The following is a 23,455-nucleotide window of genomic DNA, read 5'->3' as shown; positions in this document are numbered from 1 at the left end:
ACTTAGAGATAGTTCTATATAGTTAATTGCCTGGAAGACAAAACTGGAGATGTGAGAAATAACTGAAAGAATTTGCTTGATCCTTTGTCCCCATCCAGAAGTTAAACCTTGTACATGCAAATGTAAAATAATCAGGTTAAGTTGCCATTCTTCCTGAGCATCATGACAGTTGCCCAGGCTCCAGTTATTTTGGTAGATTAAAATTGGTTTTTGCAGGGACTTACAAAAGATAATTGGCAGGAAATAATTTTTAAAATCACAATAGAATCACTTATTCCCAGAATTCTGAATACATGTTGGATTTTAGTTCTTCGACCTGTGTTTCCTAAGAAAACAAGAAAAGGAACCCAAATATGAGAATCTAAGATTTTTCCTCTATAAATTCATATGATATTGCTTATAGATAGACTTTATTTTGGTTTCTATTGATTCAGTAAACAAATATTTATCGAGAACACACATAGTCTCTTTTCTCATGGTGATCATTCGGAATGATTTACAAAATTATTCTTTTGTGTTGTATTGTTCTTGACCTGGTGGTGATATGTATCCTATGTGATGATAGACGTATATATTTATATTTTTCTCTCTCTCTTTCTCTCTCTCTCTATATGTATATACATATATATATACAATTTATATTTATGAAATATAAAAATTGGCATTGTAGCTAGAAATAGATTGATTTCAGGACCTTATGTCAAGATGAGAATGTAGATGTCAAAGAACATCTAAGGATGTAAAAAGATATCTAAGGATTTTTTAATATTCTAGTTTTTTCTGTATACTGTTTTAATAATTAGGTGTTTATGAAACACGTCAGGGACTTGAACATTAGCTTAGATAAAAAATGAAAAACTGTTTTGTTGTTTTATTATCTCACCCCATCTACATATGTTAACCATCTTTAGAAATTTACTTGTGTTTTATTATTTTTATTTATTTATTTTTTTTGTGAGGAAGATCAGCCCTGAGCTAACATCTATTGCCAATCCTCCTCCTTTTTTTCTCCCCAAAGCCCCAGTAGATAGTTGTATGTCATAGTTGCACATCCTTCTAGTTGCTGTATGTGGGATGTGGCCTCAGCAGGGCCGGAGAAGCGGTGCGTTGGTGCGCGCCCGGGATCCGAACCCAGGCCGCCAGGAGTGGAGCGCACACTTAACCGCTAAGCCTTGGGGCCGGCCCGCTTGTGTGTTTTAAAACCAGTTAATGTTTGCCTTCATTAAGTAGTAGATAATAACAACAATAAACAAACACATAGGGACAGAGATTGGATTGGTGGTTACCAGAGGGGAAGGGGGGAGGGAGGAGGGTGAAAGGGATAATTTGGTACATGTGTGTGGTGATGGGTTGTAATTAGTATTTTGGTGGTGAACATGATGTAGTCCATGCAGAAATAGAAGTACAATGATGTACACCTGAAATTTTTACAATGTTATAAACCAATAAAAAAAAAAAACAGTTAATGTTGCAATGAATTTTGAGTACATAGTTGTTTATAAAATCATTAATTTGATACTATTTTGGAAATTAGTTAACTTTTGGGAAAAACGGTTCTACCTGATTAAGTAAATGTGTCCTGTTAATCCTAAAGGGATTTAGGTGAGAGTTTGGTTAATACTTTTTGTTTGCATTCTTATCATTTATATAGAATCTAGATCCTCTGATTCTTGATCAGTTCATTATTGAATAAATCGAATACTGGTAGAGTTTACCCATCATCTTTGTACTTCTTTAATTTTAGGCATACTCACTTTTGCTGTTTTTTTTTTAAATTAATTAATTTATTTATTTATTTTCCCCCAAAGCCCCAGTAGATAATTGTATGTCATGGTTGCACATCCTTCTAGTTGCTGTATGTGGGACACGCCCTCAGCATGGCCAGAGAAGCGGTTCCTCAGTGCGTGCCCGGGATCCGAACCTGGGCCGCCAGCAGCGGAGCGCGTGCACTTAACCGCTAAGCCACAGGGCCAGCCCACTTTTGCTGTTTTGTAATAACTTTTATTTCATAAGATTAACAGCTAAGCAAATGATTTAATCAAGGCATGTAAAAGTAAGAGTGCCATGTCATTTAAATCTTATGTCATTTAAATGTGCTTAATTTTTATAGCTGTTTCTTAAGTTTGGTTTAAGTATTAAATATTTAAAATGTTATTTTCCTGATTCCATATTTTAAAATTATACTTTGCTCCATGATGGAACAGTTTGGTAATGGAATAGATTAATGTCTTTAAACTAAATTTGTTTTCCTGTGTTTTATTTATGCTTTTTAGGTGGCAGCCAATGCACACATTCCTCCAGACTACCTCCTTAAAATTTGTGAGCGGATTGGTCCCTTACTAGATAAGGAGATCCCTCAGAGTGTTCCTGGGGTGCAGACATTACTAGGTGTTGGTCGGCAGTCTCTGTTAAGGGATGCCAAAGGTAAGATTTTCACAGTCTTTAGAAGAGGGAGTGGAGAGAAGCATATTTTTATGTTAAGTAAATGTTCCCATACTTTTTTTTTTTTTTTTCCTCTGTTTTTTTTTCTTCCCATACTTTTCTAAATATTGATTTTCTTCTAGTTTTTCTTATCTTGCCAATCTTGTTTTTATCTTCTTAGTGTACAGGTAATTTTTTAGAGGCCTAAAAGGAGCCATTTTCTGTAAAACAGTGATACCATAGAGGTAAAGAATATAAAAATCTCTTTGTAATCCTGTGGAACAGAGATCTCATAAGATCATTGCTCTATAAATATAGTGTAAATGCTTAAGATATTCTTTCATTACATTTTAATGTTCTTAATCTTTATGAGTCTTGATATTATCCTAATCACATTGTATATTTCATAACAGGTAAATAAAAATTATGATATGTAAAATTTTTTATAATTGAAAATGTTTAGAGAAAAATATCAACCCATCAGTGACTGTTCAATTACAGTTTCCCTACTCCACTGTTTTTCAGTCTTTCACAGATTTTCTCTAAAGTTTTACACGGAACCCTAATATGTATAACATATAAAGTAGTATTTTATGAACATGAAAATGTGAAGTTAGGTGTTAAGGATTGCCTCAGTGAATAATACTTCAGGTCTAGCAACCAATTTATTTCTATGTTTTATTTTATTATCATAATGTTTTTAAAAATCCTAATTCACAAAGATAAATAGTTGAATAAATGATACCAGTTGTTAAACATCTCATTTTATAATTTACGGAAATACTTCAATTCAGTTAATTTGGATGCTTTTAAGAGAGGAGTAGAATATTTTTGTTTCAAAATTGTGTTATTAGGAATGTTTCGTGTTTGCTTGAATTTTTTGACATAAACATAAAAGTTAGACAAAAAACCGAACTATTTATAGTCAGTTATCATCTGATATGCAATGTTGTTACCTGTTAATGGCATAACTGGCAGGCACTCCATAGCATGAGCATATACCAAGTATAAATGTTTTTGAATTTTACCTGGCTTATATATGCTGTAGTCATATCTTTGCTTATACAGTTTTATATGAGTAGACATGCATAAGCCTAAAGATCAAGAAGGACCAATGTAAACTTAAAACCTTATTAATCCATGACATATTTACATAAGAATCAAATATGTGTACAGTAAAAGCTTTAGTTCTAGATCAGCACAGAAATAAAATATTCTGATGATATATTAAGGTGTTGGTGTTTACCAGTCATAACATAGTTTATAACATGTTTAAACATGTGTGTGTTATTTTGTATTGTGGTTTTTTAATAGTTCAAAATGTATTTCAACAAATAAAATAAAAAATAGACATTTGCCTCTGAGGTACAGTTAAAAAAAACAACAAAAAACGCTGTTCTATTCCTTGACTAACTTTTGAATCTTTCTGTATAGACTGTAAGAGTACACTATGGAATGGGTCTGCTTTTGCAGCTCTACATAGAGGCAGACCTCCAGAACTACCTGTAAATTATGTGAAACCTCCAAATGTGGGTGAGTAATGGCCATGTGAGTTATAAACATATTCTTGATTTGTTCCTTCCTGAACTCATTATAAAGCCAAAAATAGGTACCAGAATTAAATTCCAAGTATAAACAAACTGCTTACATTCTTGGGGAGTTTTCATGGTTGGTCCCGATTTTTAAAGCATTTTTACTTTAAGCAAGTATAATCATGGTTTTATAAAAGGTGACTTTGTTTTCCTTATTTCATTTCTTTCTTCCTTCCTTACTCCTTCCCTCCTTCCCTCTGTCTCTCTCTCTTTTCCTTTCTTTCTTTTTTCTTAGCAGAAGCATTTCTTTTTTAATATTCTACAGGTGTTTTTAACCATATGAATGTCTATTTACATATATATGTGCTGAGCTCAAAAATCTTACAGGGAACTATGTAAAGATCGCTTTCAGAAGGAAACAAAAGTACATTCTGCTTATATCTGCTTGCCAAACTTATAATGATGTAATAAATTTTACATGTCTTTATTAAAACAAAAAATCACTTTTCCTACTTCTAGTTTACTAAAATTCACATGTCCCATTCAGATTATTCCTGGGACATCTCTGGTCAGACCATTATGAAGAAATGCTAGTAGTCGTTCCCAAAGAGATCTAGCTACAAAACCATGTATACTAATGTTAACTTTTACAAAGAATGTACAAAACCAAGCATCTAGATGAGTAACTGCCACTCTGCTTCCCTATTTTCTCACTCTTCTAAAAAATTATAATATTTCATATAGTGCCTATTGCCTAGAGAATATGCCTTAAATTCAAATAGAAAAGTAAGAATTCTTTTTTTTTAAAGCAATACTATTTTATATAATAAGCTTAGAGAACTGATTTATCCTAAGAGGTTAAATAAATTTAGCCTAGAAATAATTTTAAAGGATATTTAGGTAAAATTGATAGAGATTCATAAGGCTTGTTAAAGTAAGTTGGATACTTTACCGTATATTGCTAACAATACTCTTCCATAGCCTAGATATTACTGGGAAAAGTAGACCACTGGGTTAGGTCTAATTGGACTTGGCGTTTTTCACTTGTTTGTTTATTTTTAGAGGTCGTTTGTTTACCCTTCAGAATTTTCCATTGTTCACTTTTTCCTTAAAGCTTTATTCATAGTTAGTTTATTGAATTGAATTGAGGTCGCTTTTATTATTCGTGCATTTATGTTCAAAAGATAGAATATTTTTAGCCACACAATCAACATTATTTGTAATGCTTTATATTTCCTTCAGTGGTCACATGTGAAGCACTGAAGAGCAGCCTTTAGAGTATTAGGTTTTCAATCTTTCTTTATTCTTTCTTTCCTTCCCTTATTAAAAATTCTTTTAGCTATGCATAAAAATTCAAATTCTGCTCGTTTAGTACAGTAAATGCTTTACATTCTCACTTAAATCACTTTGTTATTCTTATAGTAATTGTTTAGGAATTTTAGTGACCCTGGCATTGATGCTTTCACATTCTTAAATCTGCCATGTTGTTTGAGGAGGAGCTATTAGTATAGAGATAATTCAATCATGATGTATTTTTATGTCATATATACTAGTTAAGATACTTAAGTTTAGGATATTTAGAATTCAGAACCTGATAAAAACTCAGAGAAGTTGACTAGGAAAGTAAGCAAGATGAATATGAAATCTTTTTAAATTTGTGATTTGAAATAATTTTCTCATTGTGGGGTACAGTTCTCCATAGCTACTTTAAAATCAATGTTTTATAGTTTTCCAGTGTAAATAAAACTTAATCATGAAGGTAAATCTTGAAAGTTTTATCAAAAAATCTTAGTATTAGAAAGAACTTTAGCAGCACTATTTCTTGCTAAAAGAGTTCCTTTGTCAAGTAAACCTGGGAAACATTGGGAAAAAAAATGAATGCACATAGGACTACTCAGAGCCTTTCATATGCCAAAATTCATTGTGAATCACCTTATGAGGAGCATTTCCTAACTAATTTGACAGTGGAAATCCCTTTCCCAGAATACCTGTGACATTCTGAAAGTTTCCTGGGAACAGACTTGGGAAACTGGGTTGTAAACCCCAGTATACTGCGGAAAAACCCAGAGCCCAGAGAAGTAGGTGGCTGGCATGAGTTACACTGCTTGCCTTCCACAAATAGTCTATTTCTAAACCATTTCATGGTCAGATGTCACCATACTTCCTTGGTATAACAGATCTACACTTATAGAGCTCCAAAGATAGAGGATTAGCCACATTACATTTATTTTTAAGTCAAATATTCACATAAAATAAAATTCTCCCTTTTTAAGTGTGTAGTTCAATGAGTTTTGACAAATGTATACATTTGTATAACCACCAGCGCAATAAAAATACAGAACATTTCCATCAGCCCCTAAATTTCCTTCATGCCTCATTGCAGTCAATCCCCTACTCCTCCCTCAACCTCTGGAAACAGCTAATCTCTCTGTCACTGTACTTTTTTCTTATTTAGCATGTCATCTAAATGAAATCATACAGTATGTAGCCTTTTGTGTCTGTCTGGTTTCTCTTAGACCTAATGCTTTTTTCATTCATGAATGTCATTTCATGTATCAGTAATTTATTCCTTTTTGTTACCAAATAGTATACTATTTAATGGATATACCACAATCTGTCCATTCACCAATTGATGGACATTTGAGTTGTTCTAGATTTTGGCTATTATTAATACAATTGTTATACACATGCTTGTACAGGTCTTTGCATGAACATCTGTTTTCATTTCTCTTGGGTAAATATCTAGGTAGTGAGATTGTTGGATCATACAGTAAGTTCAGGTTTGATTTTTTAAGAAACTGCCAAATTATTTCAAAAGTGGCTATCCTATTGTGTATTCCCACCAGCAATGTATAATTTTAGAATTAGCTTCTCAATTTCTATAAAAGAGCAACTGGGATTTTGCTTGGGATTATATTGAATCTGTGGTATATAGTATATAGTAGATCGATTTGGGGAAAATTAACATCGTAACAACATTGAGCTTTCCAATCCAGGAACATAGTATAATTCTCCATTTATTTAGGTCTTCTTTAATTTCTCACAGCAGTTTTGTAGTTTTCAGCGTACAGGTCTTACACATCTATTGTGAAATTTTTCTGTAAGGATTTCATATTTTTTGATGCTATTTTAAATTGTATATTTTAAAATTTCAATTTCCAGTTGTTTGTTGATAGTAAATAGAACATTTTTTTGTGTGTATTGACCTTGCTAAATTCACTAACTAGATATAATAGCATTTTTTTTTTGATTCTTTGGGATTCTCTGTATAAATGATCATGTTATCTGCAAATAGACAGATTTACTTTTTCCTTTCTAATCTTGTCTGCCTTATAGTTATTTTTCTTGTGTTCTTGAACTGCTAGTGCCTCAAGTACAATGGGGAATTGAAGTGGTGAGACTGGACATCCTTGCCTTGTTCCTGATCTTAGGGGGAAAGCAGGCAATCTTTCATTATTAAGTATTATCGTGGATGCCTTTTATCAGTTTGAGGGTGTTCCCTTCTGTTCCTACTTTGCCTAGAATTTTTATTATAAATAGATATGTTTCACTTTCTTATTTTATCCAGTATAGTTGGAATTATTCCAGTTATTTCTTGGGGCTCATTTTAACTGATATTTTATGTAGAATAGTGCTACCCGATAGAACTTTCTGTGATAGTGGAGATGTTCCGTCCTGTGATAACCAAAACAGTAGCCACTAGCCACATGTGACGATTGTATCTGAAGAACTAAATTTTCAATTTTGTGGAATTTTAAGTAATTTGACATTCAGTAACCACAAATGGCTAATGGCTACTGTATTGGACAGTGCAGATCCAGAACAATATGGGAACCAGTAAGCAGCTCTCTGGATAGGTGCATAATTTGGTAATAATGTGTTGAATAATGATTTATTTTGCAAATTTAACCAGGAATATTACCTATTTTTGCACTTAGAAACTACCTTTATCTTTTCCTGCTTTGATTTTAGTAACTCTCTTTAATGATCACATTGTGCCACTTCTTTCCGATGAAAGTTTTATAATTATCTTTGGCCAAAAACAGTAAAATTCTGACCTTATGTAGACTCTCCACTATATTGGCTTATTTATTCAAATGTTCCCATCCTTTGTGCAGTTAATCAACAGTGTTATTTAGTAATTTCATGAAATGGAGATGAAGGAGCATGTGGATGGAATTTGGGAGTTAATTTCCAGATTCCATTCTCCAAAGTAACTACTGTAATACTTTAAATATATATGTACTTAAGTTTACCAAGTGTGAATTTCCAAACTCCTATAGAGCAAGAGCAAAGATGCCTATAATATTTACATTATTATAGGTCTAAGCTCCACTCATGCCATTTCATTAGCTGTATGCTTGACTAATCTAATTGGTTTAGCATTGTGCCAAAATCAAATCAGAGGAAGAAAACTGAACTAAATTCAAAACAGTATTAATACCTAAAGCCATTCAAAGAAATCCTGGGACATATGTAATTATTATTTGTAGTATTGTTTGAGATCTTGCACTAAAATCACTATGTATTATTTTTTCATCTCTTTAAAGATTAGTATTTGTTTTGTAAACTTTATAGTTAGTTACACTAAAATTTGAAAATAAAATTTCACACAAACACAACTCTGCTGCTGAGCTAGTTTGTCAGTACAGAAGTAATTTTAAAAGTCTGTTTCATGTCTGTTTGAAATGAATATTTGGAAGAACTAGTATTATAGCTGTTATCTATCATGGTAAAGGTTTTAGAAATTTTTAAAATTATCATATTCTGAACAATTTTTATAAAATTATCCATAGAAATGGCAGCAAAGTGGCTTGTTCATTTTAGTTAGAGACTGACACTATACCCAAGGAACAAACATACATGCTTATATTTCTAAACTGAGTCAAGGGCATGAGGTGGTAAGATTGTGTTTTTAAACCTTTTTCTCCCCTTATACCTTTAGGACAATTGACATATGGCAATGTCCTATAATTTACATACTAGGCCTGTAATTTACACTGTATGTGGCTCAGGAGGCTTGCATTAACTCTATAGCCAAATTAATATTTCTGTGTTGCCATAAGCTTCCATGTAGCATTGATTGGCTCTTGACTTATTGGCCATTGTATGGTTGTATGTCACACTTAAAGCCAGAATTCACTTGGAGGTGGGAAACCTGACTCTTGTTAATATATAAATGTAAATTGAAAGAAAGTAGTCTAATTTAAACTTTTTATTTGGCTGAAGTGACTGAGTTTCTGCCAGGAATATTTGTCATCCTCCCTCTCTAATTTTGTGTAGTTCTTACCTCTTGCCCATGGATCACACTTTTGCCAGGCCTTGCTTTTTGTTGCCAGTTTTCCTCCACTAATCACCTTCCTCCTTTTTGTACTCACATCATTGTGCATGAAACAAGTTGCTTCCAAAGTCATTACTTTTATGTATCTGGAGAGGAGCAAGGGATTTTTGTCACACCTGCAAGTAATTAGAACTGGAATATAAATTCAGAATCTTTTGTATGTGCTACATTGTGAGTACTCACTAAATATTAAATGCATAGAAGTGCTATAAATGCTGCCACATGGAAATTGAAGCATCCCTTTTAAAGGCACTTATATGGTGTTATTCAGCTCATATGAGTTTCTAGCCCCTTTTATTAATTTCTGGAATCAATATTGTGTTAATACTAGGATTAAATTAGTTTTTCTATTTGAAAGAAAACAGATTATATGAGTCTTAGTATCATCGTATAAAATATAATGAAAAAGGAATTTCTTGATTTAATCTTATTATGAACATTTTTTTATTTTCTTCATTATTCTTTGTCATTCCTTTAGCTTTTTCTTTCAACATAAGCCAAAGTATTTTAAAATAATCCTTTAGTATTTGTTCTATACATTTTACTTAGTATGATATAGAAATAGAACGTTATCTTTATAGTTCATAAAGGGAAGCTGTAAACAGTTTCAGATTCGTTTAGTGGAAGGAAAAGGCAGTCTAAAACATCTGTGTATAAGGACCAAATCAGGTTAAATGGTTTAGAAGATAGTAAAATAAAGATTTACGGTATTTATTCCCAAATTATATTAAGTGAACTTTGCAGAAAGTCTGAATGGAATTAGAAATATTGTTTCTTTGCCATATCTCACTTAATATTACCCTAGCAATTATACATTCAATGACCATGAATATCATAGTTTGTAGGACTTATATAAATTGCACTGTGGATGGATGTTATGGGGTAGGAATGGCATCAGCCATTTTTTTTTTTTTTTTTTGGTGAGGAAGATCAGCCCTGAGCTAACGTCCATGCCAATCCTCCTCTTTTTTGCTGAGGAAGACTGGCCCTGGGCTAACATCTGTGCCCATCTTCTTCCACTTTATATGGGACGCTGCCACAGCATGGCCTGACAAGTGGTGCATTGGTGCGCGCCCGGGATCCGAAGCCAGGCTGCCAGCAGCGGAACGCACGCACTTAATTGGTACGCCACAGGGCCGGCCCCTAGCATCAGCCTTAAAGACTGTAAAGCTGTTACTCTGTGTGGTTAAAGTTTCAGAGACATAATTTGATCCATAGTAGCATCAAATCCATGAAAGAAATAATTCTGTTGTGCTTTTGCTACAGTTTTCAGGTTTTATTAAAATTAATTTTTGCTCTTTTCCTGGCTTCTTTCAAGACTTTATATTAGTTTACCTGTTAGAGCTTTTTTTGGGAAACCTCGAACCAAGCTTCACACAGAAAACATTTCTAGTCATTGTAAATCTAGAAGACACTGAATTTCTTGAGTCACTTTCCAGTGTTCTTGACAGACTATTTTCTTAGTCTGTTATTGTCCTCTCTATAGTAGCTGATATGTTCAACTGCATTTTAACCAATCAAAAGGTTGCATTTTTGCTATTATTCTATTTTCTGATTAAAATTTTTAAAAAATTAAGCTGCAGATGTTGACCAAGTGACTTTTTTGTAAAAGAGAAGACTAATCCAAGATTATTTTAGCCATCTTTAAATACAGCTTGTCGGGCCGGCCCCATGGCTTAGCGGTTACGTGTGCGCACTGCGCTGCTGGCGGCCCGGGTTCGGATCCCGGGTGCGCACCGAGGCACTGCTTCTCCGGCCATGCTGAGGCCGCGTCCCACATACAGCGACTACCCACATACAGCGACGAGAAGGACATGCAGCTATGACATACAACTATCCTCTAGGGCTTTGGGGGGGAAAAAAATAAATAAAATTATTAAAAAAAATAAATACAGCTTGTTTTCTGAAAAACTTCATATTTGAAGATAATATAGATGGTGATGGGTGTGGTATAAGAAGCCTGTTCTGTGAACAGTAGTCCTTTCTGCCTTGTGTGTATAAAGCTGTAAGACTGTTACTTGGTTAGCAGTTATTAGCTGAGCCTGGTACTGTTTTTGATTCAGTCTTAAGCTTTTGCTGAAAGCGTCCCTCTCCCTGTTTCATCCTCCACCCTACCCCTGGATTCCTGAAGTTTGTCTTTCGGGTAGGAGTGTAACTACTCTTTCTTAGAAGTTAAAAACTTGCTTTATTTTGAAGTTGTTTTAGTGGATTTTAAAACATTACTCCTATAGGCATCATATCAGAACATGATTTTGGTAATTATGTAATTATGTCCCTTGTCCTTCATTCCCCTCATAAGGCTGACCTAGCAAAGTTGGGTTGAGATTATTCTTTAAAATACCTGGACCTGCTATTTTCCAAAACATTATTGGTAATGAGGCACCTTTAAACTCTCTGGGTTGTTTCTGGCTTCAATGGATATGAAGTTAGCTTGACCTATGGTTAAAACAATTAATTGAGTTTATCCTTCAATGCCATTTATGGAAAAATTGGAAATATTATGATTTTTATATAATCTGTATTAGAGTTTAAAAATTAAAAGTTATAAAATTGCACAAGGATTTCATGAACACTATGTATAGTATATTATTAGATTGTAAGTGACAGATAAAATTGCTCAAGAGTTATGTGACTCATTTGTATTAAAAATCAGTTAATATCACCAATTTGTACACTTCTGGTTTTATGTGGATCTTGATGCTAAGTTGATGATAGATTCTTTCTCCCAGCAGATATGGTAGTTATCTGGCTTTGGTTAAGTACTATATATCTTAGCATCACTGATCAGATATTTCCTGTGATATAAGTAGTAGAATTCAGTGACACTGTTATTCATCTTTTTTGGCAGTGAAAATCTCTTGTGGTTGGTGATTTTCTGGTTTAGGCTTAGAAATTTTTTTTTCCGGGTGGGAGGGCTTTTATCAGTACTAAACTGCTGAATATGTAGGGTAATTCAAAATAACTTACCTTGTTAAAGCCTCATTAACCAGAGACCACGAGGAACAAGCCTGACAGAATCAGATTTATTGACTCATAGTGAGGGAGTTACTCTCTAGGAACCATAGAAGGTCTCTGGATAAGAGAAAGGAGGTAAGTGTATTTTGTAAGTTTTGGTTTACCACTGAAGAATTCTGAGGAGGGTCTGAAAGAAGCCAGGATTAGTGCTGGATTGGTGGCTGCTTCTGAGGCAAATTGAGAGAAGTAGGGATTAACTAGAGATAGTGTGCTATCATGAAAAAGGCCAGTTTAGGAATTGGGTATCTCCCTCCAGTAATAAAATAGTACAGCAAGTCTGGGGACATTACTGGTAAGAAAGCAGTAATCACTCAAAGAGGGGGTCGTTATGATATTTTACAACTGCTGCATGACCTTGGGAAAACAGTATTTCCTGTTAACTTTGCAGCTAGCTTTATCTGTGTCTGTCCTTCCAGCCTGATTAATTGCTGGACTGCTTTTTTCTTTTTCAGTTCTAGCTGATATTCACTCTTTCAGTCCCAGATAGATTTTGATTCTTTTAACATGTGGTCTTATAAATCTTCCAAAAGCACTTTGTTAGCATACAACAATTTGTTATTAATTGTATTTAAGGGCTTTTCTGTATGTTCTTAGTCTGTTGGGTTGGAAATCCTTTGTTTTAGCCTAGAAACATTTTCTGACACTAGTTCAAAGTTCCATGCCAGTATAAAATAATTTTAATACGAACAGATTTTTCTCCATTGTAAATAGAGAATGAATGGAGTAGACTAGTGGTCTAACAACTCTGATAATGGACATCTTACAGTACTCTTTGGTTCTTGGTGAACTTTTTAGTAAAACCCAATTTAGTAGATGCCGAAGTATGCTGATTTTGTTCAGTGTCTTTTGCAGGAAGAGGGAAGATTTAGGAATATAACGTAGAATTTTTGCTGTTAAAAGTTATTTCCTATTTCAGGCTTATAGCAGATTGTATTTTCTGTAATGTCATTAAATAGACAGTATTTGAAAAATGGGGAGACTCTTGAACTAGAATCAGGAGAACTGGATTGATCCTAGGCTCTGCCGTTTATTGGCTATATGATGTTAGGCAAGACAGTTTCTTTGGACCTTAATTTCTTCATTTACAAATTGAAGAAAATGCTTACCTTCATATCTCACAGAATTACTGTGAATTCAAATGAAATGTCTGTGGAATTACTTTATAAACTTTAAAATGTTATGCAAATATAATTTATAATTGTGATATTGGGTCACAGATGCTGATACTAATGTTGATAATGATAATAATGACTCATAGATTAAAGATCCAGTATTTGAGTTATCTTCATGAAAAGATTTTCCAGCTCACATGCAGCTATAGTGGGGCGCTACTTTAATATCTAAATGTAAGTCTCAGAAAGTGTCCTTTGACTCCAAATCCAGTGTTCTTCCCACAAAATTCTCAGCAAAGTAAATAATATATATTTCCTAGTTGACATAGTAGAACCTCTTGTTAACCATTGTAGGCTCTGAGATATTTATAATAATCATATTTTCTATCACTTTCCTGAATAGTTTCCAGCCTCTGATTTATGTTTAGAATCATAGTTTTCACATTGTTGTGTGTGTTTTAAATAAAACATGAGAGAATATCATGGGGATTGGTAAACACCATCATTTTATTCAATATACTTTGAGGTCCAACTGTATCAAGTACAGCTCTTTGAAAAATGAGTAGTGGTTTTATTCAGAAGAGAATTTCCTATTTGATATAATAATAGCCTAGAGTTTGCAGTGGGAGATGAGACTGGAAAGGGAGGTTGAGGCCCAATTATTCTGAACAGTCCATGCTAGTAGTCTGCAAAATTTTTGGATAAAGGACCAGATAGGAAAAATTTTTTGGCCTTCTGGGTCATTTGGTCTCTGTTGTGAATACTCAACTTAGTGGTGGTGTGAGAGCGGCCATAGATAATATGTAAATGAATGAGCATGGTTGTTTTCCAATAAAACTGTGTTTACCAAAACAGGTAGTGGGCTGAATTTGGCCCATGGACCTTAGTTCACCAACCCCTGCTCTACACTATACTAATGAGTTTAGATTTTATCCTATAGGTACTGAAGAACCATTGGATACTTTTTTTTAAAATTGATGTCATAATAGTTTATAACATTGTGAGATTTCAGTTGTACATTATTATTTGTCAGTCACCACATAAATGCGCCCCTTCACCCCTTGTCCCCACCCCCCAACCCCCTTCCCCCTGCTAACCACCAGTTATCTCTGTCTGTGTGTTAATTTATATTCCACATACGAGTGAAGTCATACTGTGTTTGTCTTTCTCTGTCTGGTTTATTTCGCTTTAAACATAATACCCTCCAGATCCATCCATGTTGTTGCAAATGGGACGATTTTGTCTTTTTTATGACTGAGTAGTATTCCACTGTATACGTATACCACATCTTCTTTATCCAGTCATATGTCGAGGGACACTTAGGTTGCTTCCACTTCTTGGCTATAGAGAATAATGCTGTAATAAACATAAGGGTGCATAAGCCTCTTTGGATTGTTGATTTCAAATTCTTTGGATAAATACCTAGAAGTGGGATAGCTGGATCATAAGGTATTTCTATTTTTAATTTTTTTTAGTTTTTTTATTGATGTCATAATAGTTTATAACATTGTGACACTTTAGTTGTACATTATTGTTTGTGAGTCACTGTATAAATGCATCCCTTCCCTCCTTATGCCCACCCCCCAACCCCCTTGCCCATGGTAACCACCAAACAGTTATCTCTGTCTGTGTGTTAGTTTATCTTCCACTTAGGAGTGAAAGCATGCAGTGTTGGTCTTTGTCTGGCTTATTTTACTTAACATAATACCCTCCAGGTCCATTCATGTTGTTGCAAATGGGATGATTTTGTCTTTTTTAATGCCTGAGTAGTATTCCATTGTATATATCTACCACATCTTCTTCATCCAATCATCATTCGAGGGACACTTAGGTTGCGCCGACTTCTTGGCTATAGTAAATAATGCTGCAATGAACATAGGGATGCATGAGCCTCTTTGAATTGTTTTTATTTTTTGTGAGGAAGATCAGCCCTGAGCTAACATCTGCCAATCTTCCTCTTTTTGCTGAGGAATACTGGCCCTGGGCTAACATCCATGCTGATCTTCCTCTACTTTATATGGGATGCCGCCAAAGCATGGCTTGACAAGCAGTGCATCGGTGTGCGCCCGGGATCTGAACCCCGGGCTGTTGCGGCAGAGCGTGCGCACTTAACCGCTACGCCACCGGGCCAGCCCACCTCTTTGGATTATTGATTTCAGGTTCGTTGGATAGATACCCAGTAGTGGGATAGCTGGGTCGTATGGTATTTCTATTTTTAATTTTTTGAGGAACCTCCATACTGTTTTCCATAGATGCTGCACTAGTTTGCATTCCCACCAGCAATCAATTAGGGTTCCCGATTCTCTGCAACCCTTCTGACGTTTGTTGTTTTTTGTCTTGATGATTATAGCCATTCTAATGGGTGTAAGGTGATATCTTAGTGTAGTTTTGATTTACTTTTCATGTGCCTATTGGCCGTCACTATATCTTCCTTGGAAAGGTGTCTGTTCATATTCTCTGCCCATTTTTTGTTCGAGTTGTTTTTTTTTTGTTGTTCCGTTGTGTGAGTTCTTTATATATTTTGCATATTAACCCCTTGTCACAAATATGATTTGCAAATATTTTCTCCCAGTTTGTGGGTTGTCTTTTCATTTTGATCCTGGTTTCATTTGCCTTGTAGAAATTCTTTAATCTGATGAAGTCCCACTTGTTTATTTTTTCTTTCGTTTCCCTTGTCCAAGTAGACATGGAATTTGAGAAGATCCCTTTATGACCAATGACAAATAGAGTACTGCCTACATTTTCTTCCAGGAGTTTTATGGTTTTAGGTTTGACCTTCAGGTCCTTGATCCATTTTGAGTTAATTTTTGTGTATGGCGAAAGGAGCTGATCTACTTTCATTCTTTTGCAATGTGGCTGTCCAGTTTTCCCAGCACCATTTATTGAAGAGACTTTCCTTTCTCCACTGTATGTTCTTAGCTCCTTCATTGAAGATTAGCTGTCCGTAGATGTGTGGTTTTATTTCTGGGCTTTCAATTCTGTTCCATTGATCTATGTGTGTGTTTTTGTAACGGTACCATGATGTTTTAATTACTGTGGCTTTATAGTATGTTTTGAAGTCGGGGATTGTGATGCCTTCAGGTTTGTTTTTTTTTCTCAGGATTGCTTTAGCTATTCAGGGTCTTTTGTTGCCCCATGTGAATCTTAATATTCTTTGTTCTATTTCACTGAAGAATGTCATTGGAATTCTGATTGTGGGATTGTGTTGAATCTGTAGATTGCTTTAGGTAGTATGGGCATTTTAACTATGTTTATTCTTCCAATCCATGTGCATGGGATGTTCTTCCATTTCTTTATGTCTTCATCGTTTTCATTCAATGATGTCTTTTTTTTTTTTTTTTGAGGAAGATCAGCCCTGAGCTAACATCCATGCTAATCCTACTCTTTTTGCTGAGGAAGACCGGCTCTGAGATAACATCCATTACCAATCCTCCTCCTTTTTTTTTTTTCCCCCAAAGCCCCAGTAGATAGTTGTATGTCATAGCTGCACATCATTCTAGTTGCTGTATGTGGGATGCGGCCTCAGCATGACCGGAGAAGCAGTGCGTCGGTGCACGCCCCGGATCCGAACCCGGGCCGCCAGTAGCGGAGCGTATGCACTTAACTGCTAAGCCACGGGGCCGGCCCTCAATGATGTCTTATAGTTTTCATTGTATAGGTGTTGCACCTCCTTGGTTAAATTTATTCCTGGATATTGTATTCTTTTTCTTGCAGTTGTAAATGGGATTGCCTTTTTGAGTTCTCTTTCTGTTAGTTTCTTATTAGCATATAGAAATGCAACTGATTTTTGTAGGTTGATTTTGTACGCTGCAACTTGGCTGTAGTCGTTGATTATTCTAATAGTATTCCAGTAGATTTGTTAGGGTTTTCTATATATAAAATTATGTCTTCTGCAGACAGTGAGAGTTTCACTTCATTGCCTGTTTGGATTCCCTTTATTCCTTTTTCTTGCCTAATTGCTCTGGCCAGAACCTCCAGTACTATGTTGAATAAGAGTGGCGGGAGTGGGCACCCTTGTCTTGTTCCTGTTCTCAGAGGAATGGCTGTCAATTTTTCCCCATTGAATATGATATTTGCTGTGAGTTTGTCATATATGACCTTTATTATGTTGAGGTACTTTCCTTCTATACTCATTTTATTGAGAGTTTTTATCATAAATGGATGTTGGATCTTGTCAAATGCTTTATTTGCATCCATTGAGATGATCATGTGATTTTCATTCATCATTTTGTTAATGTGGTGTATCACATTGATTTGTGGATGTTGAACCCTCCATGTATCCCTGGTATAAATCCCACTTGATCGTGGTGTATGATCTTTTTAATGTATTGCTGTATTCAGTTTGCTGATATTTTGTTGACGATTTTTTCGTCCATGATCATCAGCGATATTGGCCTATAATTTTCCTTCTGTGTATTGTGCTTGTCTGGCTTTGGTATCAGGGTGGTGTGGGCCTCGTAGAATGTGTTAGGAAGTGCTCCATCGTCCTCTATTTTCTGGAATTGTTTGAGAAGGATAGGTATTAAATCTTTGAATGTTTGGTAAAATTCTATGGAGAAGTCATCTGGTCCCGGAGTTTCATTTTTTGGGATGTTTTGATTACTGTTTCAATTTCTTTACTTGTGATTGATCTATTTAGAGTCTCTATTTCTCTTTGATTCAGTTTTGGGAGGTTGTATGAATCTAAGACTTTATCCATTTCTTGTAGATTGTCCAATTTGTTGGCATATATTTTTTCATAGTATTCTCTTATAATCCTTTGTATTTCTGTAGTATCCTTTGTAATTTCTCCTCTTTCTTTTCAAATTTTATTTGTTTGAGCCTTCTCTTTTTTTCTTAGATAGTCTTGCTAAGGGTTTGTCAATTTTGTTTATCTTCTCAAAGAACCAGCTTTTTGTTTCATTCATCCTTTCTACTGTTTTTTGGTTTCAATTTCATTTATTTCTGCTCTAGTTTTTATTATTTCCTTCCTTCTGCTGACTTTGGTCTTTGTTCTTCTTTTTCTGTTAGGTGTAGTTTTAGATTGCTTATTTGGGAATTTTCTTGTTTGTTAAGGTGGGCCTGTATTGCTTTGAGTTTCCCTCTCAGGGCCGCTTTTGCTGCATCCCATAAGAGTTGGTATGGTGTGTTTTTGTTTTCATTTGTCGCCAGATATTCTTTCACTTCTCCTTTCTTCAGTGATCCATTGGTTGTTCAATATCATGTTGTTTAGCCTCCACATCTTTGTCACATTCCCAGTTTTTTCTTATAGTTAATTTCTAATTTCATATCATTATGATCACAAAAGATGCTTGTTATGATTTCAATCTTCTTAAATTTATAGAGGTTTGCCTTGTTTCCCCACATATGGTCTACCCTTGAGAATGTTCCTTGCATTCTTGAGAAGAATGTCTAATCTGCTGTTCTTGGATGGAGTGGTCTCTATATATCTATTAAGTCCATCTGATCTAGTTTTTCAATTAAGTCCACTATTTCCTTATTGACTTTTTGTCTGGATGATCTATCCATTGATGTAAGTGGGATGTTAAGGTCCCCTACTATTATTGTGTTGTTGTTGATATCTCCTTTTAGGTCTGTTAATGTTTGCTTTATGTACTTTGGTGCTCCTGTGTTAGGTGCATATGTATTTATATGTGATATGTCTTCTTGGTGGAGTGTCCCTTTTATCATTATATATTGCCCCTCTTTTCCTCTCATTACCTTTTTTATCTTGAAGTCTATTTTGTCTGATAAAAGTATGGCTACACTCCCTTTCTTTTGGTTGCCATTTGCTTGAAGCCTCATCTTCCATCGCTTCACTCTGAGCCTGTGTTTGTTTTTAGAGCTGAGATGGGTCTCCTGGAGGCAGCATAGTGTTGCGTCTTGTTTTTTAATCCATCCTGCCACTCTGTGTTTTTTGATTGGGGAATTCAATCCATTTACATTTAGAGTGATTATTGATATATGAGGGCTTAATGCTGCCGTTTTATCGCTTGTTTTTCAGTTGTTATGTATTGCCCTTGTTTCTTGTCCTGTGTATTTTGGACTGCTAATTCAGTTTGGTGGTTCTCTCTGATGGTTTTCTCAGTTTTCTCTATTTATCATTTGTGTCTTTGTTCTTATTTTTTGTTTAGTGGTTACCAGGTGGTTTGTATGAAAGATCTCGTAGATGAGGTAGTCCATTCCCTGATAGCCTCTTGTTCCCTTAGTCTAAGCAGGTTTTATCCTTTTCCTCTTCCTTTTCTAAGTTATTGTTTTCACAACTTATTCCATTATGTGTTGTGAATTTGTCATTAAAATGAAGTGATAATATTTATTTTCGATATTTTCCTTTCATTTATCTTCAGAGTTATAGTTGTTTGCTAATCTGTTCTTATAGAAATTTGCAATTTTTTAATTTTGTCTGAATATTTATCCCCTTGTTCAAGGCTTTGTAAACCCTTTTTGTTTCTTTTTCAGTTACGAGGGCTTTCTTGATCAAATCTTGTAGGTGTGGTCTTGTGGCAATGAACTCCCTCAGCTTCTGTTTATCCGGGAAAGTTTTTATTTCTCCATCCTATCTGAAGGATATTTTTGTTAGATATAGTATTCTTGGCTGAAAGTTTTTGTCTTTCAGAATTTTGAATATATCATTGCACTCTCTCCTAGCCTGTAAGGTGTCTGCTGAAAATCCGCTGAAAGCCTGATAAGGCTTCCTTTATAGGTTATTTTCTTTTGTCTTGCTGCCCTTAATATTTTTTCTTTGTTATTGACTTTTGCCAGCTTTACTAATATATGCCTTGGAGAAAGTCTTTTTACATTGATGTAGTTAAGAGTTCTTTTGGCTTCTTTTACATGTAATTCTAGCTTCTCCGGGTTTGGGAAGTTCTCAGTTATTATTTCTTTGAACAAGCTCTCTGCTCCTTTTTCCCTCTCTTCTCCCCCTGGAATACCTATAATCCTTATGTTGCGTTTCCTAATTGACTCAGATATTTCTTGGAGAATTTCTTCATTTCTTTTTAGTCTAAGTTCTCTCTCCTCCTCCATCTGAAGTATTTCTGTATTCCTATCCTCTGGATTGCTAATTCTATCCTCCATATTGTCAGCTCTGTTGTTTCAGGACTCCAGATTTTTCTTTATCTCATCCATTGTGTTTTTCACCTCTAACTATTCTATTTGGTTTTTCTTTATATTTTTGATCTCTTTTGTGAAGAATTCCCTCTGTTCAGTCATTTGTTTCCTGATTTCATTGAACTGTCTTTCAGAATTCTCTTATAGCTCGTTGAATTTTCTTATGATAGCTGTCTTAAAGTCTGTGTCATTTATATTGTAGATTCCCATGCCTTCAGGATTGATTTGTGGGTATTTGTCTTTTTCCTTCTGGTCTGGAGTATTAATATATTTCTTTATACCGTTTGATGGAGTGGATTTGTGCTGGTGCATAGTGATAGTTTTGGGATGCAGGTTCCACCTGCTGCCACTTGGGGTGGGGGGGGGTGGGAGCCGTGTAATCTGAGTCTGCTGCCGCGATCCCTGTCAGTTGTGCCTATCCGAGCCTGGGCCACTCCTTGGGATCACAGCGGCCCTGTGGGGTCTCCCACCGAATGGGAAAGTAGTCACGCAGGGGGCTCAGGATTTCTGCCACCTGTTCCTACAGTCCCGCTGAGTTGTGCTCCCTGCTTTGGGGCCGCAGCGGTACTGTGAGCATTCACAGGAGCCCGGGGCTTATCCAGTTTCTGCTGCCATCTGCTCCTAGGTCACACCAGCTGTTGTGCTTGGTGGGCAGGACCTCCCCTCTTGGCCCAAGCCAAAACCACTCCCTGGGACCCCTGTGGGATTGTGGATTCTCTCACCAGATGAGAGAGTCATCACACAGGGACTCACAGCTACTGCTGCCTGCTCCTACAGTGCCGCTGAGATGCACTTCCCCCATTTGGGGCCACAGCAGTACCATGGGCATTCACAGCAGCCAGGAACTTGTTTGCCCAGTCAGCAGCTTAGCTGCCCTCTGCTCCTAGGTTGCACCAGCTTTTGTACTTGGTGGGCAGGGCTTCCCCACTGGGTCCAAGCCTGCACTACTCTCTGTGGGCAGCATGGCACTGAGGACTCTCCCACCAGACAGGGAAGCGATAACAAAGGGGCCCAGGGCTGCCGTCACCTGTTTCCACAGTCATGCTGAGGCACGCTCCCAACGTTGGGGCTGCAGCGGTGCTGTGATCGCTCCAGCCGGAAAAGTAGTCTCTTGTGTGCACTGGGCTGCCTTTGGTCCAGAGAGTTCTCACTGATCTCCACCACCTCCTCGGGGGGTAGTCCATCCACCTTCAGATGTATAGCTACTCAGGCCTCTCAGGTATTCTGATGTGGTGTGTGGGTATCCTCTGGTGATCAATGAATGTTATTTTAGTTGTAGTTCGAGGCAGGGGAGACAAAGGGAACAGCAAAATCCACCACGTTGCTGACATCACTCCTCCATTGGATACTTTTGAGTAGGAAAATTACATGATTGGACTTATTATTTTGAAATGATAACTCAGGTGGCAGAGTGTAGGATAAATTGTAGAGGAGAAAGACTGGAGGAGGCAGACAGAGAAATCTGGGAAAAGGCTATTACTGTCAATGAAGATGGGAGATGATGTGTGTGAGGTAATAGGAATTGAAATGGAGATAACTGGATTGATTCAAGAAAAATTTTGGAGGTGAGATTAATAATAAAGTTAGATTACATATGGGGCATAAAAGAGGAAGAATAAAAAATAATCTGTTAGTGACAAAGTTGAGGAGAGGGAGAATATAGGAAACTTGTGATGGAAGGATAATGAATTTGATTTGGGAAATCTCCATCTGTGATACCTCTAGGTAGAGGGGATAGATGTCCATTAGGTAGTTGAACATGTGGAACAGGACTTAAGGTTAAAAAAGATAAAGGTTGGAGATAAAGATTTGGCTGTAATTAGTATTTGGGTAGGTAAGATTGCAGGGACAGCATGAAGACAGAGAAGAGAACCCTGGATAGAATTTGAATGAACTATCAACATTTCATCAAGGGTGAGTCATGCGAGAAAAGGCAATATAAGAAACTAAGAAGACAATGTTTAGAGAGGCAGGGATAGAATCAGAAATGATATCTTATAAGTCACAAGAAGAGAATTGTAGACTTGATCAATATTCCGTATAAAACCTACTGACTCTATGGAGTTTATATTCTCAATGGTTTTGGAAGGTTGAACGATAATCAAAACTACGTAGCTTTCTAGAAATAATTTTTTTGCAATTCAGCAAATACTTGAACACCAAATATATGTAAAGCCTTTTCCAAGTATTCAGGGCAGTCTTTGCTATCAAGGATTTTACTCTTTTTTTGGGGAGGTTCAGAAAGATGCTGGAATATGATTGTACTACAGGGTGTTGTCTCAGTCCTTTTGTACTGCTATAACAAAATATCATAGACTGGGTGGCTTATAAACAAGAAACATTTATTTCTGACAATTCTGGAGTCTGAGAAGTCCAAGATCAAGGCTCTGGCAGATTCAGTGTCTCATGAGGGCCTGCTTTCTTGTTCATAGATGGTGCCCTCTCACTGTAACCTCACATGGAGGAAGGGGCAAGGGAGTTTCTTAGGCCTCTTTCATAAAACACTAATTCCATTCATGAGGGCAGAGCCCTCATGACCTAGTCACCTCCCAAAAGGCCCTACATCCTAATACCATCACATGGGACATTAGGTTTTCAACATATGAATTAGGGAGAGGGGTGGAAACATTCAGTCTATAGCAGGCATAGACTAAGTGATTTAAGGGAAATAAAGGGTTATGAGCATTCAGAAAAGAAAGATGAAACTGATTAAGAGAATCAAGGAAAGATTTTAAGGAATAAATGACCTTTGAGATGAACTTTGAAGGATTATTCATAACCTGAGGTATGGGACATTCCCAGAGAGAGAATATCTGCATGGAATAAAAAAAAAGGATGAAGAAAAATGGCTTGTCTCAGAAACAAAAGGAAAAAGAAACAATGGAAATATAGAGCAACCAGAAAACAAAAGATAAAATGGCCATATTAAGTCCTCATATATCAGT

General features: G+C 35.9%; 1 protein-coding gene across 1 annotated transcript in view; it reads left to right on the top strand.

Annotated features, from left to right (window-relative positions):
• BRWD3 (bromodomain and WD repeat domain containing 3) overlaps positions 1–23,455 on the top strand; it is a 137,196-nt gene that overhangs the window by 11,678 nt on the left and 102,063 nt on the right. The window contains exons 5-6 of the mRNA XM_058536252.1: positions 2,274–2,424; positions 3,856–3,954. Of these exons, the coding sequence (XP_058392235.1) occupies positions 2,274–2,424; positions 3,856–3,954 (250 nt within the window). The remainder of the gene's footprint in view (positions 1–2,273; positions 2,425–3,855; positions 3,955–23,455) is intronic.

The sequence above is a fragment of the Diceros bicornis genome, chromosome X (genome assembly GCF_020826845.1).
Source record: "Diceros bicornis minor isolate mBicDic1 chromosome X, mDicBic1.mat.cur, whole genome shotgun sequence".
NCBI lineage: Eukaryota > Metazoa > Chordata > Mammalia > Perissodactyla > Rhinocerotidae > Diceros > Diceros bicornis.
The sequence above is the reverse complement of the archived record's forward strand: the minus strand, read 5'-3'. Positions and strand labels throughout refer to the sequence as shown.